General features: G+C 40.5%; 2 protein-coding genes across 2 annotated transcripts; both read right to left on the bottom strand.

Annotated features, from left to right (window-relative positions):
- Positions 1–324: 324 nt before the first annotated feature.
- Positions 325–12,021, bottom strand: esr1 (estrogen receptor 1). The gene is made up of 10 exons (XM_063496086.1): positions 11,942–12,021; positions 10,848–11,273; positions 9,959–10,167; positions 9,025–9,141; positions 8,343–8,530; positions 8,098–8,251; positions 6,553–6,691; positions 5,423–5,556; positions 4,007–4,190; positions 325–3,829 (listed from the first exon to the last, which is right to left on the bottom strand). The coding sequence occupies exons 1-10, from the start codon at positions 12,013–12,015 to the stop codon at positions 3,469–3,471; spliced, it is 1,986 nt and encodes a 661-aa protein (XP_063352156.1). The 5' UTR covers positions 12,016–12,021; the 3' UTR covers positions 325–3,468.
- A 1,501-nt stretch (positions 12,022–13,522) lies between these two features.
- Positions 13,523–18,366, bottom strand: armt1 (acidic residue methyltransferase 1). The gene is made up of 5 exons (XM_063496087.1): positions 18,128–18,366; positions 17,648–17,753; positions 17,313–17,554; positions 16,609–16,774; positions 13,523–16,149 (listed from the first exon to the last, which is right to left on the bottom strand). The coding sequence occupies exons 1-5, from the start codon at positions 18,184–18,186 to the stop codon at positions 15,370–15,372; spliced, it is 1,353 nt and encodes a 450-aa protein (XP_063352157.1). The 5' UTR covers positions 18,187–18,366; the 3' UTR covers positions 13,523–15,369.
- Between the last annotated feature and the right edge of the window lie 1,376 nt (positions 18,367–19,742).

Below are 19,742 nucleotides of genomic sequence, written 5' to 3'. Positions count from 1 at the left end.
GTTTGAGCATGCACTTGAAAGTCTCTCGCTTTTATGAAGGCCAAACAATCACTGGTAGTTTTAGTAGACGGCTGTGACATGAAATAGTGTGCTTTGTAATAACTGCGATTATTATTCTGCGGTGATGAGACATCTGAATCTGTTTAAAAAAAAAATTAAATATGAAAATGGTTATTTATGTATGTACAGTTTGCTAATGCCAACTTCATGGAGAATACCCTCTTTGCAAGTAATAAAACATGAAATATTTACTTCTGTGGATTTTGATTTGGAGAAAATCGAGTCAGGAGAAAGGCGGTGATGAACAATACTTGTTGCTTTTATTTGTATGCACAGTAAACAAACGACAGTCAAGGCAGGTTTGGCTGGATTTACACTTCCAAATCTGATGTTCTGATCCTGTGTGGAGGCTTTCCACACATCTCTCAAATGACACAAATCTGCACCTGTCTCTTTTTTTAATGCTTCTCCCCTGGCAACATAAATTTTAATTGCCTGCAGTTTTCACTCATCACAGGTTGCAGGTAATTTCATGTTTGAGCTGGCAGTGTTTTGCATTGAAAGCACGCAGAATAGCAGCCAGACTCGTATCTATCGCTACAGAAGCTGTGTTTTGATCCCAGATTCAGTTGCTTTATTTTTTTATTATTTTTTTTTCTGGAGTCAGCATTGGCTCCTGTGTTAAAGTACTTATTTTTTGCATCAACAAACTAAAGGCTGGGTAAAAACATTTCATGTCCCCCAAATGCAACTGGATTAATAAAACAATTAGTTAAAAACGCCACTAGCAAACCATCAGTTGAGCAAAAGTGTCAAATACGGACTCATCCCTGCTTCCCAAGTGTGACTGTGTGCAGTTAATCAGATGCAGTGTGACTGCAAACAAAGTCAAGAGAAAGGTACACCTAGTGAGCAGAGTGCTGTGTGCATCGGCTTTATTAACATAGAGAGAAAGAGAGGAAGGAAGGAAGCAGGCAGAGCCGGGGCCTCATACACTGAAACAGCCAATGATGGTGCAAACAAGAAGTCACCAAAACCTCATTTGAAAAATGATCTCATTGTGTTTAAAAAAAATGTGTTGACCTGGGTTCCAGGGCCTGTGCAAGATATTTTTACACTAATCTACAGTGTACTGTACAGAAATCATTTCTTTATATTTTGCTTCCAAGGAGCCAAACTTCCTTGTAATTTCAGTTTTCTGACCTTTCTGAAGGTCTTTCGGTTTTTCTTTGGACATTGGTTCTTTCACACCATATTTTTTTCTTTAACACTAACCTATAAATCAATTAAGCATAAAAAAGGCACCTAACTCAAGGGATGGACCAGTGCTGTGTCTAAACAGTACAGACAATTTAGCAAAGCAGCACTTTTAAACTCCCCTGAGATTTGTTGCTAGCATCCTGTTGCAAAAATTTAATCATCATTTGTTCCCATTTCTTTTGCCAAATATATCAAAAATACCAAGAATACCACAGTTTGACAGGCACACAATAGTATTTTGGCACCAACAAGGTGATTCCGAAAGAGCTATTTCCCAAAAACGTATCCCAGCGTATCCCAACAGGGTTTGCAAAATTCAGGAAACTTAAAAACTGGAGGACAAAAGAAGAAGTAATAGTTCTGAATAGCAGATGAACAGTAACGGAAAGTGAAGTCCTTCTGATAAAGGAGCTGATAAACCCAAACGTTAAACTTTTGGTTCAATTCATTTTAAATATGTGCAGAGAAGGTCAGGAGAGAGGAACAACAGAGAGTGTGCGTGGACGTTCTGTCAGGGTTTTGGGGCTGAATTTCAGCCAGTGGGGTCGGAGATCTTCTCAAAATTGAAGGAATTGTGAATGCACAAAAGTAGCATAAGGGATTGATACTATCTGGAAAGCGTCTCTCCCCTGAGCTCGGACCTTAACATTATCAAAGCAGTGTGGGGTTGTCTTCATAGACAAGAGAACAAAAAGCAGCCAACATTCAAAAAAGAGCTTTGAGTGTCCTTCAAGGAGCCTAGAGAACTATTCCTGAAGACTACTTAAAGAAATCACAAGAAAGTTTGCCTAAGCCAGTTAAGGCTGCTTTAAAAAATAAACGTGGTTAGACCAAATCTTGACTTTCAAGCTCATTACATCTGTACAAACTCTGTTTTTACCTTATATACTGTATTTTTATGCTTGTTTTCACAGGTTTCAACAAATCCCTGCATCTATTTCTCATTTTCCCAGCAAAATAAAAACAAACGAGGGTCGAATCAAGACTTTTGCACAGTGCAACCAATATATAACGTATATTGGTATATTCTATGCAGTCCAAAATGTGCATTTAATCTGCTGCAAGATTTTAAGCCTAAAAAGTTGAGTGGCATGTTGTAGCAAATTATTCAGAGGCTAAACAACCCCCAGGCTGACTGCACTGTTGCAGCTAATCTAAAGTTGGCAAGCTGGCTGTTAAATTTGTCCTCACTGTGTGTTGGAACCATTTCAGGCTGTTAGTCAGACCCAAAAACAGTTTGAATACATGACCTCAGGAATTTGTAAGCCAACTAAAAGAGAAAAAAAATCTGATAAACTTCCTTTTAGGTGTTTTCTTTCTTCAGCTGCATCCAATTCAGCCAATTTAAACAGAAATTAGGTTGACATATATTCATTTTGGAGACTTCTTTTTTAACACCGTTATTACCTGTTTCAGCGTGTGGTCTCTCTGCTAACCACACACGTGCACAGTGAACACGGACGGCCACATAACAGAGTAAGGAAAAAGGATTTGACGTAGGTTAGCACAGAGAACAATCCTCCTGTACACAGACGTTACCCAACAAACAGCCAACTGATATTTAGGACTCGATCGCACAATTTCTGCCAACTTAAAATTCAACAGATACATCCTCTCCCACTCCTCACTTCAAAATTGCCATCACTAAAATATTTTTTCTCAGATATATCTGAGAAAAAATTGGGTGCGCTCACCCACATTACCTGATATCTATTTTTTAACGATGCCGGCATATAAGCACAACGAATTCCACGTTCATTTGAACTAGTTTTACCATCATTTCCTGTGTAATTCTTTCTCTTTTATTTCCTTTATATGAAAAAATGTAAAAATAATGCCCATCAGCCTCTTAAATCACAGAGGAAGTGCACTTTGGTCGAGGCGAATAAACAGAAAGATTAGCTGCTCATTGTTTGAAATCACCGTAGCTAACAGAGCACCACATTAAACATCTGCTGTTTTGGAAATGATAAGCGGTACTGGAAAGCTGATTGAAAATCACAGATATCATTAAAGGCAGCGTACAAGGCTGACAGCACTGAAATTCAGACTGCTGTGCAGTTCCAATGAGAAGGTTCTCACTAAACAGCTATAAAAATCACCTCATTTATAAATATTCTCTCATGCAAACTCGAATATAACCACCATCTTTAATTCACCAACCCCTTTTTTAAAAATTCTCTACACAAACCATCCATAAAAATGACTTTAAACCTTCGCGTGCTGCTCGGTACATAGGATGCGGGTGCAGTCGGAATGGGACCCCCTGTACTGCAGGACACCTGGACCTGTGGGCACTCTGCTCAGGTTCTCACGCCTCGGGCTCTCGTGGCTGCCTTGAGGTCCTGAACTGGAACCGGCCGAGGAGGTGCCTTCATCATCGCCGCCACCCCCGCCGCTGCTGCTGGTGCTGCTGGTGGTGGGAGAGTCTCTGTCACCCTGGGACCAGGACTGAGATGGTTTGACTGGGCGATGGATGCGGTGAGCATCCAGCATCTCCAGCAGCAGGTCGTACAGAGGCACTTTGTTCTTACACTTCATGCTGTAGAGGTGCTCCATGCCTTTGTTGCTGCAGGGAGTGTAACCAAAGAGAGATGGTGACCTCACCTGCTTTCTAACACTGCATTCTGCAACCTAGAGTCTCTGTTAGATTTTACAGTGTGTTTAAAACCTTCCTCACACTATTACCGTCATCACATTAGGGCGACTGAAACTTGAAAATTTCTCACAGTGTTTTGAGTTCTACCTCATGTGCCTGATGTGGGAGAGCAGCAGGAGCAGCTGGGCCTGTCTTCTTGACTGCTGCTGAGCCGAGCATCCCAATTGGCTGATATGAAATATGAGCGCATCGGTAATGGTGTCCAGCATGTGTTGCACTGCCGCGCTGTCGTGAAGGGGCTCCATTGTGCCAGTGCAGAAAGAAAAGGCACCTAAGAGACCAAGACATCATCAGCTCACTGCCAACTTTCTGTCTAATGCTCGTTTTTTCTCTTGAACTAATGTTTTCAAACATGTTTTTCTTGCAATATTCACAAAAAACACAGAAAAGTTTAAATAAGGATGTCACTGTAAGCTTAAATGCCCCGTTTTAGAAGTTTAGTTTTTTCTACTGTTCGTTCCGTATGATGTCATCAGTGAGACAAGATATTTCTGGTCATCTCAGGCACACAGCTTTGTTTGTCTTTATCTTACAATATAAAGCACCTTAAAAGGCAACTGTTGTTGTGATTTGTCTTGATATATACAAAACTGAACTGAAAGATAATTGCTGTGTTATCACAAACAGATTGCATATCATCGCCGACTCAACCCCATTCAGTAGCAAACTGATAGCAGACTGACTGCGTGTTGTTGAGGTTTTATTGCCGTCTTAAAAGCGACACGCCAACATCTACGAGTGGTCCAGGATCTGGACCCCAACCATTTCAAAGGCAACAAAATCATGAGATCATTGCACGCCGCCACAATAATTTTGGTTACTGTGCCGCAGTCTTCATCCGCTGTTTTCCCCAGTGTGACTGCAGCATTAAAGGAAGACGCGCTAAAACAGCTCGTTTCAGATCGAGGCGTGGCTCCTCTAGTTGAGTCCAAGAAGAAAATTATGGAGCTTCCTTAACAATACTCAGCTTTCTTACAATGAAAAAATGTCTAAATTTTTATTTGAGAAAGGATCTGATCCACATGCTTAAGATGACGCACGGCAATCTCAGTAATCGAAAGTTCATCCCACTCCAGCAGCTGAGCCAGTAGTGTCATTTCACTGGTATTTCAGACTTCTCGTATAGAATACCTCAATTTCCGGGGCAAACACAGCCCTCTGTGCCGTCTCATGTTGTCATGGGAACAGCTATCGGTTATTGACGTTACAGATCTCTCCAGAACGCTCTGTTCGCCTAATCTGTCTGCGCAGCGCTGAGAGCTTTACCTCTGTGGGTGTAGTTTGACACTGTTCAATATTTACTCTCAGGAGCAGATACACAAACCTCTGGTGTGGCGTTCTTGTGAACAAAACTGAGTGGATATTAGAAAATAAATAAATAAATGAACTAGGGAGCTCATCCTTTTATTTGTGAAGTGTCTTCGATGTTTTCAGGTATCAGTTTGGTCTCTCTCTCTCTTTGAAATGCTTTCACAAGGAGGTCACGTTAACACGGTGTCTTACCAGAGTTTAGCAAAATGATAGCTTTGAGACAGACAAACTCCTCAGGTTTGAGCTTGAGCATCCGGAAGCGGGACGCTGTGGCCAGCAGCATGTCGAAGATCTCGGCCATGCCCTCGACGCATGTGCCTTCAGTCCTGGACAGCAGAATGAATTAATGTGTCATGCAGGAAGAACTTAAAAAAAAAACAATATCAAGATCACACAAGTTACCCAAAAAGTCACATTTTAACAAAAGCAGATCACCACTTTAGTGCAGAAGGAGAAGAGAAGCATCAAACTATCAAACAAGCGACCAGATAAACAACTAATGCACTGAATGGCTGCAAGGCTCCATTTGTCGACACAGTTGAAAGGTGATGGAAAGATGGATAATGTGGCTGGAGTGCAAGATAAAGTTGGATGGCACAGAGCCGAGGGAATTTGCCAACCCTGGTCCTACAGCATTTTAGTCATCAAGTCCAATTGGAGAGGACACTCATATAGGGACCAGGTTTTAGAGATAATACTCTCTAATACACTTTTGAATCAAATGGGACCATCAGGCACATCAGAGGGTAAAAGCTCTGTCTGCCCGCATGTCTCCCTCATCCCTCGATCTGTCTCTGCCTCTCTCTTTTTCTCTGAGGTAGATACTGTGGTTTGGCCAGCTTGTTTACTCTTAACATGGCGGGAAATGGAGGGAACAGGCTGTGCCTCCAAAGCAGAAAACAGCCGTGTCTCCCCCGTATCTCTATTTTCTCGTCCTCTCTGTTTATCATTTAGCTCTCTCTCTCTCACTGTCATCTCTCACTCCATCTTTCTTCATTTTCCATCATTCCTTGTATTGAGGGTTTGATTAAATCTCTTTCCTGGCTGCAAGCTCAGCACTGTAATGATGACGGGGTATTTCAGGTAGGAAAGAGGCTGCTCTCCTCTCCATGGGGAACATGTAATTAGTCTTTCACCGTGTGACAGACGTGTTGGGATGGCACAATGCCTGGCAAAGTGTGAAATGGAAAATTTACAATGCTGATGTATCACCCTTAAGATGTGTCTGAGATAGAGAAAGAAAGAGAAATAGGTTGGAATAGCAGGGACGACGAGATGAGAAAGGATACCAAGGTGAAAATTAGGGAAGTATCCCTCGCTACCTGTCCAGGATGAGGTCCTGTGCGAAGATGAGTTTGCCGGGACAGTGGATGGACCTCCAAATGAGCCCAATCATCAGCACCTCCAGCCACGAGCTCTCCAGCAGCAGCACCTGATCGTGAAGAGACAGCTGCAGAAAACCTAGAAACACAAAATACAAAGCACATCGTGATGAGAATTTTTGATGCCATGCAGGCAATCTCAACCACACCCAGCAGATTTAACACTTCTGAGTATTTGAAGCATCCGCCCTGAAACAATATAAGGCCTTTAGCCAGAAGACTCACAGATAAAAGCAAAATAAAAATCTTCACTACAAAGATGAGCCATTAGGTGTTTCAGCCATTATTCTGTACTCAGAAATTAAAAAAAAAAAGTAGATAAGTCTACTCAGAATATCTGTGTTTTTTAACCAGGACAAGTAATAGAATATTAATGTCTCCTGCTCACCTTCAACCCACTCAAAAATGACTAAAACATCGACACTCTTGTTTTAAGCCAGAGAAAATCTACTTGAATAAATCATCTGCAATCTCTGCTCACAAAAGAAGCCTTATCGCTGGCAATCAGCTGGGTTAAATTCATATATAATTACAGCCAATCTCCCCCATTGTCCCCCTTGTACAATGTTTGGAACCTCTTGCAATTAAAGTTGGGTATCTTTGGGCTTTTAGTGACACACGAGGTTGTAATGCCTCAAAATCTGGTTTTAAATCTCCCTGCCAGGTTTGTGTGTGTGTGAGAGAGCACATGTAAAAAGGGTGATGTGTCTTATACTGCATTTAGGCTCTATGGGGTGCCTGCAGATTGACCAAACAATCCTCTCAAAGGTGATGACTGTAACTACTATTTCTGTAATGGCTCTGTATTTGTGTGGGGGGCTTATGTGTACTTTTACTACAGAGGTCTCCCATCTCTTCGCTGTTTCCTAAGAAGTCAAATTGACAACAACACACACACGACTGCAACTTCCGTCACACATTACATCTGTGCACGATTAAGGGATTTTTTCCAAGATTTTTTATTAGATGTCATGATGCTCCAAAGAAATGGCGCACATAATTTGCATGTGACCTCACATTTATGCACATGTTGTAGACTGACGCGCTATAACTATTTAACAATAAACAATAGCATACTGTAGCACTTGCATGATTACTGGAAACATTTTATTAAAATAGATCCTAAAGGCATCACTTTGCCATACACATACAACTAAACCTGATCATTTTATGTGTGGTCATTTGTCATTTTGTAATGTAAGCCACAGTTTCAGGGCCTGTTAGACATCTAAATCTATAAATTATTACAGTGCTGTAATATTTTTTCTTCGTCTTACAGAGAGGATTTTTGTTGATGAACATCACCAGATCCTTGGCATATCCTAAAGAGTCAAAGAAGACTTCAGGCTAAGATGTATCTGGTAAACTAACACAGCCATTCTGACATTGAACACCCTCTAGATACTGTCTATTGCTGCTCTTGTCTTAATTCTTAATTGTTGCTTCTTTAAATTCTTCTCTGCTATACTTTAGGTTAATTCCTACCTGGAAGCTTCTTGGCCCAGGCGATCATGTGAACCAGCTCCTTGTCAGCCATGCTGGTGAGTAGGGTCATCATGGTGACCTCCGTGTAGGGTCGGCTCATCTTCTGACGAGAGCACAGGGTTGGAGGCTCAGCACCCTGGAGCAGGAGGAGCACCTGGATGACAATCAAAATTTCCCCCTAAATCAATAAAACCTGATAGTAGACTTTCATAAAAACCTGCTGTAGATGCTCACTATTTCCTCACCTGATCAGGAGGTGTGCTATTTAAAGAGGATCTTCCTCCTCCACCACTTGTACTGCTGCTGCTCGTTGCACGCTTCCTTCCATCATGAGGGGGCGCCTTTGTGTGTGGCAGGTCTTTGGCTGGTTTGTCTCTGTCGCAGGCCCGTCGTTTTTCACGCCGCAAAACACGTCCGCGGTCCTTACGCATACCTTGAGGACAGGCCAAGGATGAAATAACATCATGATACAAAAAAGGGGGGAAAAAACTCAGGAAATGAACGATAAAAAAAGATACAAACAAGAAGTCATGGGTGTGTAGATAAATCACTTCACTCTTTCCCCCACATTGTTCAAAAATAACTTCATGTTCTGCCACATGTCTTACCACAGATGCGCAGATTCTTTTGGACTGCTGAGTGATTCAGGAAGTATGAAAACAAAAATGTGACTGAGCAGTTGTACTCCTTAAGAGGAAATCTCTTCAAGGTCATGTTAAAGTTAGTCTCAAGCTTATCTGGATCCAACAGCAGCCTCATGTTTGTGCCAAGTTTTTCCACAGCAAGACAATCAGTTTTTAAATTTGTAAAGAAGAGTGTGATTATTGTTGAAAAATAATATTAATAGAATTTCTTTACACAATTTTACAAAAAATTAAAAAAGTGCAAAAGGTGGAGAATCTTTCTTCTGCTGGTGTTCACGCTCACCTCCTTTCATCATGCCCACTTCGTAGCACTTCCTAAGACGGCAAGCCTGGCAGCTCTTCCTCCGATTCTTGTCAATGGTGCACTGATTTGTCGCTGGGCACATATAGTCATTGTGACCTGAGATGAAAGAAAATCTATTACTTTCAGCTACCCACTTCAGTGTGCAGTTCAGATTTAGGTTATTTAGTAGCCAGGAACACTCTATTCCCCATTCTAAATGAATCTGAGATGGAGCAAATTAAAACGTGGCATCTTGGCTTTGTCATTGCCATGGAGACAATTGGTTTCTTCTTGAGCCCTCTTTCATTGCACGACTTTGCATCAATGCACAAACCGCATCAAATCATAAACATGACGCAGCCACCAAGCACACTGAGTTTTGGTTTGCACACACAGGGGCAACAGCACAAAGAGTTTGGAAAACAGTTGATGTCTCACAAATGAAAATAAATAAATGGACTGAAACCTAAATTGTGCTCCCTCTCGGTTTCACAATGCCCACTTTCTGACATGCGTCCTCCCTCCATCTCCTCCTTTAACCCAACAGTATTCAACTCCAATTAGGCTGCTTATTTTTCTGTAAACATTACAGGTCGTTCACTTCTGTAAAATGAGCCAACAACATCCAAACTTCCTGTCAGGAATGTTCTTTAGATTTCCCCATGTCTTAAATTAACCCATATTTAATTTCTTTGGCTGAAGGACAGGACACTATGTCTTTTCTGCTTGATAGCACTCAAAGTTAAGAAGCCAATTACTTTAGTGCACTGTGTTCTTTAATACTGTTATTTTCTATGACAGACACAATAAAGCCCATGATTTAGACAGCTTCCTAATTTAATCAACTGTAGTTGATCTGTAGTGTTTCACAAAATATAGCGCAATCCTTTTATATCCACTGATGACAAACAGATAAAGCAGACAGACTACCTACCCTGGATGCTCCTCTTGAAGAAGGCCTTGCAGCCCTCACAAGACCACACCCCATAGTGGTATCCAGACGCGTAGTCACTGCACACAGCGCAGAAACGCGTCTCTTTGGTCATTTCAAACCCCCCAGCTCCAGCTCCCAACTCGCCCACGCTGTATGCCTCGTCACGGGTACCACACTGGTCCTCTCTGGGGACCGGCTGATGGCTGGACCTGCAACGGGCCATGAATTTTAATTTGGTAATTTCTTTTGTTTTCATAAAGATAAAGCTCAGTCGCAGAGTTAATCAAATAATACATCTGGATATTTTTGCCAAAATATGGAACATTTTCTTTTCCCTGAAAATGTTAGGCAAGTCATTTAGTAATTAATCAAATCTTATCAGAACGACTTTAATACGACAGCAGCTGACAGCAGGAGCAGAGTTTTATTTTTCACCTGAGGCAGGAAACAACATGCGTGTGTGCTTCTGTTGTTCTTACGTATTGTTCCCTTTTCAAGGTCCTTAACAAAGTCCTTAATCTCTGGAATTAGAGACCAGGACAAAGCTTGATCCTTTCCTCGGAGATAATAGTTATGTTTTGTATAAAGCAAGAGAATAAAAACAATGTGGTTATATAATTGTTCTGTTATAATGGCATTTAGGGGACCCAACTGAATGTCACTGCCATAATTCACTAATTACAAATTCTGGTTTTAACTGTACTTATCATATTACGCTTGCATAATCAACTTTTGCACAAACACAACTGACCAAACAATCGAAATCAAGCCCTGGATGTGCCATTGCCAGACAAATAACTAAATGTTTCAGCAGGGGGTGATAATTTCATCCACTTTTTTCCTGTCACTTTTCTCCACCAGAAAAAAAAACCCAACTGCATTTCCTCACCTGTAGACGGGTGTTGAAGTGGTTTCCAGATAGTGGTGGCTGGGCGGGTGCATAAAGGGGCTCAGCCGTGGGCTGGAGGGCACGAACACAAGTGGACTGGTCGGCCCACTGCCCAGGGACTGAAGACTGCCATCGGACGGTGGTCCGTGAGCGTCCAGAGGAGCGGAGTAGCAGCCAGTGGTGGAGTGGCTGTAAAGAGGAGTCGGGGCAGGGGTGGGGGCGGCATAGTCATAAGTCCCTTCCAAGAAGTCCACAGTGGCTACCCCTCCAGACCCCCGGCTCTCTTCGGGGTACATGTCGTTGAGGGGGGCACGCAGCGATGGCGAGACGCGAGTTGGAGAGTGGGGCTCCAGCTCTGAGGAGGCTGGGCTGTCCCTGGGTCTGAGTACTGGTCCGCACGGCTGTCTGCTCTGCGCTGGGCTCTGCCTGAGCAACATCACAGCACAACAGCAGTGATAAGCAACATGATTTAGACTGGCTCTCCCATTTGTTGGGAGGGGGAGTGGAGAGGAGTGTTGCTCTCCCTCTCTTTATTTTTTTTTCCCCTCACTTGCTCTCTGGGTCTCTTCTCTCCAATAAAGCTTGTCAGACAACTTGAAAGCTCCACTGTTATTCAGCTTTTTTGTGTCTGCCTTTAGCTTCTGGTCACTAAGCTCCAAAAGAACAAAAGAAAAAGAGATCTAAACGACTCTTCCCTTATTTTTTTGTCAGCAAAGCATTCCTTCTTTTCTACAATACATCTTTGCCAAAGACAGAGAGGGAGAAAAGCTGGTGGGACAGAGGGGAAAAAAAATAGTGATTCACAAACAACTCATGTCTTCTCGTGTGTGCCACAGTTCCCACTCGTCATTTGTGTAATATGGAAGAATTGTCACTGGTTGCACCTGGTTTGCTGAGAAAAGTTGACTGCATATTCATTATTTGCTCAGCTGATAGCAGCACAGGACAGATGTGATGTACTGCCAGTCTATTTGCAGTGAGATTTAAAGAAATCACTGTGGACAGTTTACAACAACAACAATAACAACAACAGCAGAGGCTGAAAGAAAACCACAATCTACCACTACTACTACTACTACTACACTACTACTCACCACTTACAAACGAAGCATATGTGCTGTACAATGCACTGGCTCTGCTTGCCTCGCAGGCATCTAGTTGAGCTCATTGGACACAATGGGAACAGTGGAAAGGTTTGAAAAAAAGGATAAACAAATTAAAGATACAGTCAAATCGATAACCGTGGTGCGTTTAAGTGCCAGGTCACCATAACACAGCAAACAAAGCAGGAGGTCAAATCTCTTTGTGACAGCCAGTAATTACACAATCAATCCCCAATGAAGAGATTGATAATCATTTTTATGCTTCACATTTATTTCTTCTCGTTAAAAATTGCAATGAATCTGAGAGAAATTTTAAAAGAAACCTTCTGAGTCACATTTCATTAAGGGAAGGTTGATATAAGTTACAGAACCACAGCATGGACCAGTTAATCATCACTTTATCTGTTCAAATCACAGGTGAAGCAGAACACTATGTGTACATAAACAAAGCCAAGGGACCGACCAACTACTGTTGATAAAAATCAAATGTAAAAAATAACTGTTTACAAATTTCGGAGTCAATGACAGAAAGACACACAAAAATTATTTGGGCCATTTGAATTCACGTCTTCTTGCTACTCAAGTGAGACATATTGTAATTTATGTGAGAAATTTATAAAGTCAAACATGTTCTCACGCAATAATTAATGGCTACCACCAAGTGGGGGAGAAAACTTGACACAGAGCCCTAATTTTTCTTTCTCTGTGGTACATCTTTCTTGTGTAAACAGCCCAATTTTCAGGACATGTCAGGTCAAGTGGAAAACAAGTGGCCCTGATGATTTTTTGTATTTTCCCTAGAGTAAAATGAAGACATTGTTACACCAGGGAAAAAGAAAATGAAGGGCAAGAAATGAAACAGCTAAATCACCTAAATGATTCAAGATAGGATGCTTCCTGCGGTAATAAGGCCTCATTTTCATAAGGTACCACATTCACTAAGCATCAGAGAAGCCTAAATTACACCAGTGTTGTTACAGCTCATCCAGAATTGTAATGCACATACTGCAGCATTTCCAGCTGTTTTGTTGGCCGTTTTTCTTGGTCCAACCCGACCTGAGTAAATGAAAGGTCATCAGGAAAACACTCTTATAAATACAGACTAAAGTCACAATCCTGGTGAACCGACTACCTTATAAGAGATTGTGTGTTTACAAATGTATTTGTTCATTGTTTTAACATTAAGGTTAACCGGGTCTTTATATTTTGCTGTGTATACATGCAAATTAAACTCTCCTGTTACATGCAAGACCAAAAATACAGGTCAAATTTAAGATCAAATCACAACAGCAGTCACCTCAAGGTGCTTCACACTGTAAGGTAAAGGACCCTATAATAATGGTAAAGTCCTTACAATAATGTAGAGTTTAGGCAGCTACTCTGCACTGTGTTGGCACGTGGTATTCAAGAAGCTTACAGTGGAGGAATTATATCCTTAAATTTAGTTACAGCACTTTCAGAAATGCATTCATTTCAATATGGACAAATTTACAAAATGGCTATTAGTATACAAAAAAACCCAAAACATTTTTCTTGCTTGTAAAGTACGACAAAAGGAAAAAGAGCAGTCATAGTAGTGATTTATTAAATCAAAACAAATCATCAAAATAGCATTTTCACCCAGCAGCATTATGGGATCCAGTTAACATAACCTGTTGATTACTTATAGTGACAAACGACATGACAATGTGCAAAGTAGTGCTGGGCGATATGGAAAAAATATTTATCACGATATGAATTATTTTATATCACGATAACGATATATATCACGATATACCACCTGACCTGTGGTCATCTGGAAAGTATGCAGTCTTTAAACAGCGAGTGGAGAGGGTGCAGTCTTTGTTTTGAATTACTGTAAAGCATGTCGCAAATCCGGGTGCACGTAAAGCAGCACCATGTTGCAAAACCACAAGACAGAGTTTCTTTGCGAAAAATATCATTTTTTAATACTTTATTTTCTCTTGTTAAGAGTATGTATAGTGAGAAGACAACACTAATATATTTGCACAGGCTATTTAACCCTTTAAGACCTACCATAGAACCAAGTCCGCCAGAGCTTATCTTTACATTTATTTATTTTGAGTGTCTTCTTAGTTTTATTTTTGAGACACACAATTTTTTATATACTACAGGAAAAATAAAAATAAATAAATGCAAATTTGCAAAAACACAGCATGTGCATCAAAATAAACTATTTCCAACAGTGTAATTTGACTTCTAAGCATCCCAGAAACGATACAGAAGAACATAAAGTCAAACATGACTTTTAAAAACACCAACATAGGCTTTGAAGCTAAAAAACTACATTTTCCGCGAAAATGACGTCACTTCCGGTTTCGGGCAGGTAATGGCGGACATGCGAGAGTTCGCGCTGACTTATATACAAACTAGGAAGTGTTATGAACAGCTGATTGGATCGGCAAAGCTTGTTTCTGGAATATTATGTTTTTGTTGCTGGAAGTGCTTTTTATGCAATTTTTGCAAAGCTATATGTGGAAGAAAACCGTGACCTAGGGCAAGCTAATGGAATAAGATGTAAGTACTCTTACGGTTTCATATGCAAAAAAAACATTATTGCGCTACCTTACGTGGTTCCAGTTCTACAGGGATTTAAAAATAGTTAGGCAAAACGGAGTGTGCCTGCTCCGACCGGTTGTAAAGGGTTAATGATATATTTTATGTAACAATTTGTAAAATTCGGGCTAGAAACGATAGAAACGATAGAAGACAAATGGCACGATAGAAACTTTTCTATCGTCCACACGATATATATCGTCATATCGCCCAGCACTAGTGCAAAGAGACATCCACTTTTATCTATGGAGATAGGGGTCCAGGTTCCCATTTTAAGCAAAACAAGCACATGCCACTTATTGTTACACTGCTCCAACAACAATGTAGTTTTCAAAAAATGTTATGATCTGCTTTTGGTGAACTTAACTCTCTGTAGTCACACGGAGTAAAACAACCTGAGCTGAATTTAAAAAAAAAAAGAAAAGAAAGAAAAACAACAACAACAACAACAACAACAAAAAAACCCTAAACAAACTATAAGTTAGATTTACATCATTCTCACAACTGCATGCAAAACTGTTTCTGCTATAGAATTCATATTCAGTTTTTCCTCAGTAATTGCTCACAGCATTAACCTGTAAACAGTATGACTAAATTCATGGTTTACAACACATTTGGGATAAAATGTAGGATGTGAAATTTTGATATGAGATGGCTTTTTATGAAATTATTACTGAGTATTAATTATTGTGCACGTTCCTGAATCAAACTTGATGAAGTGCTAGTAAACAGCATTTAACAATTCCCCTAACTTAAGTGTCTAGTGGCTTAAAGGTATCGCCTGCTTATGAAGCTTCTTTTTAAACCCATGTCATCAAAGTGAGTTCCTGATTTGAGCCATACTATTCTGACTTTGGATTGTGGAACTGAATCACAGCGTACTTGCCGTTAGTCATCCAGCTTGGATCTTGGGAGGTAAGCTTCTCCCCTTGTCCCAGTTGCAGACCAACCTGAATGTTGGCCTTGAGAGTCCTCAGGCTGCACAGCGGTGCAGGCCGAAAGCCTCGCAGTGCAGTTTCAAAGCTTACTGTATGCTCCCAGTCCCTGTCTCCAGTCAGCTTCCTGTAGTTGAGATCGCCTTTAAACAGCACCAGGTCTGCTCCCTGCAGGGTTGTATACAGGTCAGGAGCATCGGCTGCCATGTCGCAGAACTCATGGGGCTGTGTCCAGAAAGGATGATCGTGATAGCACCACATTCCCTCTTTCAAGTACCTCTGCCACTGAACACCACATTTGGAAACCCACTTGTGATTGGTTGCCATGGCCTGCCGAATGGTCCACTGAAAATCTTTAGCTGTGACGTCAGAGACAAACCACGGGATGGATTTGCCATGAAAATGAATCTGACGTGCAAGGCCAGAGGAAACCAGGAAGTCAGCTAAGACCAAGTCAGTGACCAACTCGAAGCCAGCATTGTCTAGCACAATGTCCACTCTGTCTGCATTGGTTTTCCCTGACTCTCTTGGCCTCTGCGCAGAAATAAGAGCTGACCATACCCTTTTGGTGTCATCCACCAGGATGAAGGGCAGGAGGCTGTAGAGGGAATCTAGTGGACTGGTCTTCTGGGAGTTCTCTTGGCCAGCAGATATAGACAGATCACACTTGTTTCCCCACAGAGATACCTTAAAAGAGTCACAAAATGTATCAATAAATAGTAACTGATTACTGTAAAATATTTTTAAAATATCAAATCTCCAAGAACTAATGCACCACATTTATTGCAGTTATATTACAAGTTACAATAAATTAGATCTTTAAAAAAAGATTGAAATTGGGTTCTGCGCAATACATTTTTTGACTGACGCATCACATTAGCGTAACTACATAATGAAGGTCTAATCCCACTGGTATTAGTGGGCTCATTTTAAATTAGGCTACCAATCACAACAAGGATTCACAAGAGGACCATTCATCTCAGGTGTAGCCAGAATCACTCACTTTTAAATACTAAAAAGCAAAGTTTAAATAAATAAATAATTTAAATAAGTACAAATGCAAAATTGAAAAAAAAAAAAAGAATAGTAACTTACATACTGAAAATCTTTTAAATGTATAGCTTTAAGGATATAAATTGAACTGACCTGCATTAGTTTGCTGAAATGCTCAAACAGCTGATTCTTAGACAGCTCGTCTATGTTGTTATTGATGCTCTCCAAGTACGTACACAAGGACATCACAGCCTGTGAAGACTCAGTAAAGCTCTGAGTCTTTCCCTCATTAAAGACATCAAAGTCACTGATGGGAGGACTGAAATAAAAGAAGAAATAAAATCATAACAGAAATCTTAACAAAAACTACACAAACACAATCTATAAAGAAATGAGAAAGGGAATTGGAGAGCATATCCTCTGCCAAAGATAGAGCTCAGATTTTCAAAGCAACTGATCTGGATTTACACTACAACTAAGTGGGTGCTTCCTTGTCTTCTATTGTACCTTTGCATAAAGTTTCATGAAATTCAGTTATGTTAATTTTTGTCTAACCTGGCTAACAAACAAAGAGATAAATACAAGCCTTGGCAGAGGAACATATTTACTGAAGGTCCACCGGTTGTGAAACTCAAGGTTGATGTTGATGGTCAAAATCATTTATCCACTAACCAATGCCACTGTGTTTTTGTTTTTCTATGCACCACTATATCAGTCAGTACCAAAGTTTTGTCAGTATACAAACGTATCCCTCAGTAATATACTAAAAGTTATTACAAAATTCCAGGGTTTACATCTACAGTAGCTTCCATTGTAACGTATAAATGCTTCCATTGTAACATATAAATGCTTCTCACTTGAGCAAGAGCGCCTCGTGTATCCTACGGTACATGTAGCACTCCACGTAAAGCCAGGGAGACTTGAACCAGCTGACAGGCTCCTGGTCACCTTGCAGTCTCTGCTGCCTCTCTAGGTATTGGTTCCAGGAATCTGTGTCCGGTAGGCCGTCTGTCAGTGCTAGCACTGGCTTGTCAGTTTGCAGCTCATTCCTCAGCTTAGATAGCAGAGATATAGCTTGCTTCTCTGCCTGGATACCCACCTGGTTGAAAATAAAGGGGAAGCACCGGCAAAATCCAACGCAAGTCTTAACGTGAACCTCATGACTGCCTCAATTGAATGAACATGGTCTTACCTCTCCGTATTCCTCAAAAAAATTGTTTTTATTGCGATGAATTGTGTCGACAACTTTGGTCAGGATGGTGGGTAGTCTGTCTCTAACGGTCAAATAAGCAAATGACCTGCAGAGAAAACATATAACCAAGAATATCTCCCTTTTATACTGCAGCACTGATTTGCAAGTTAACTAGCTAATAAGCCATCTGTAAGCTTAGCTTTTTCTTTGTGGAATACAAAAAGTATACTCCCTGGAGTGATATTACCTTCGCATGCTTATCTTTGTTTACCCATAAAATTTCTGGTTTGACCTAAACAACGTCCTGTGCTTGAATATCTACACACCATCACTGCCAACTTACAGCTAGCAGGGAGCTAATGCTATTGCTAGTCTGGACTCTACCGTTCCAACGTTACGAGACCATTTTCATAAGGAAACGTAAATCCCCAGGTTATTAAAAATTCTGCGATAAAGTCAAGTAATCAGCTGTCAACCTACCCAACCACTCTGGCAGACAATGAAGGGGGAACTCCGTGGACAGTTTGATCCGCCGCCATGATGTTAGCAGGGGTTCAAATTCAAACTTTATCAATAAAAGCACTGGGACAGCAATAAAGTTTCTTGAATAGCTAGGAGGTTAAAGGTGACGTCCGCTTTTCTGCAGAAGTCACGTGTTGAAATAGGTTGCTCCAGGGTTCACTTCTTATTTTTGCTAAGAAATGTTTTACATTTTTAAAAATACATTTCTTCCTGCTTGCGCCTTACAGACTTGTGCTTTTAGTGAGGGACACGATGCTACCATCTAACGGTTAACATGTAAACTACAGTGCTGACAACCTGTCAAATTGTTACCGAGACTGCATTTTCAAGACGGTAAGTCGTATCAACTGTTTCAGTAACACGTATTACCTTAAATATCAAAGGTCTCAAAGCTGGTGTAATGTCAGGTGGCTCAAAGGTTGGTACGGCTGCCGCGTTGCATTGAGCTGCTGAGGTAGCACGCTGAGCATCACTTGTTGTCCAGGGCAACAATTGTCATGGAGACATTCATTCACCCTATTAGAAAAGGCCAAAGGGTTTTTGGCGGCAAAAGGGGAGGAGGAGTGGGCGGGGTTGGGTACTGCGGTTTCCAGTGACTTCCTGTTTCTGACCCTTGTCATATATCAATATTTAGCCTACACTGTGGAAGAATAACAATGCATACAAGTGTCGTTTTTTATGTGTAATATGTTTGCTTATACTAGTAAATATAGAATGTGGGCAAAATGATTTATGAATGGGTTATGTTATATATTAATATGTTATAGCCTATATGTTGTTTCTTCTTCCTTCTTAAAACCTTTACTAAATTCTACATCAACAACAACTAGCTGTGCTTTTCATTAGTTTGCCGGCCAACACGTGAAACAAAAAACACGCACATGTGAAACATCGAATCTTTTTTGGCAAATGCTACATTTCCTTTATTTAACCAGGTAAAAAGCAAAACGTGATCCTTGCTCTTACAAGATAAACTTAAAAAAAAATAAACAAGTTTTAAGTCTGAACATGAAGCATTTCAACCTAATATTTTGATATGAGATGACGTAAATGTAAAAAAATTATTTTTCAAGACAGATCTGGCCAAGATGGCAGAGGAAATTGTACAGCTCTATGAGCATACTTTAAGTGACCAAAAATAACTTGATTGATTATAATGTACACAGTAACACAGAGTCGGTGTCAACTGCAGAGACTTTATTTTATCTATGTAATATCTATCTAAATCACATTCACTACGGTGTATTTGCTAATGTAAATAAAGATACTAACACATGAAACACATGGAAAAATCGGAAATCCCTTTTCGGCAGACAAGCATTGACCGAAAAGTTTTGAGAAAAGTTGACCTACTGACACCCTTTTTAACGACTCCTTCATGTATAGCCAAGAAGGTTACGAAAATCAACCAATCAATGAATAACGAAAATGGAAAATTTAATTGGCAAGTAACAGAAGAGCAATCAAACTAACAGCTAAAGAATACGAAATATAATACATTATTTTTAGCTTGTGATACACTTGAGTCTGGTATGCCAAAAATAACACGGTAACGTGCACTGTATATATAGGC

This window comes from Pelmatolapia mariae, linkage group LG15, assembly GCF_036321145.2.
Source record: "Pelmatolapia mariae isolate MD_Pm_ZW linkage group LG15, Pm_UMD_F_2, whole genome shotgun sequence".
In the NCBI taxonomy this organism is placed as follows: Eukaryota; Metazoa; Chordata; class Actinopteri; order Cichliformes; family Cichlidae; genus Pelmatolapia; species Pelmatolapia mariae.
The sequence above is the reverse complement of the archived record's forward strand: the minus strand, read 5'-3'. Positions and strand labels throughout refer to the sequence as shown.

Coding starts and splice junctions, on each gene's coding strand:
- esr1 (XM_063496086.1), bottom strand. CDS start 12,015: ATGAGCTCAACTAGATGCCTGCGAGGCAAGCAGAGCCAGTGCATTGTA. Junction 10,168..10,847: donor ACTTCAACACCCGTCTACAG/GTGAGGAAATGC, acceptor GGCCCGTTGCAG/GTCCAGCCATCAGCCGGTCC. Junction 6,692..8,097: donor CTGGGCCAAGAAGCTTCCAG/GTAGGAATTAAC, acceptor TTGTGTTTCTAG/GTTTTCTGCAGCTGTCTCTT.
- armt1 (XM_063496087.1), bottom strand. CDS start 18,186: ATGGCGGCGGATCAAACTGTCCACGGAGTTCCCCCTTCATTGTCTGCC. Junction 17,754..18,127: donor TTGTCTGCCAGAGTGGTTGG/GTAGGTTGACAG, acceptor TTTTCTCTGCAG/GTCATTTGCTTATTTGACCG. Junction 17,555..17,647: donor TTTTTGAGGAATACGGAGAG/GTAAGACCATGT, acceptor ATTTTCAACCAG/GTGGGTATCCAGGCAGAGAA.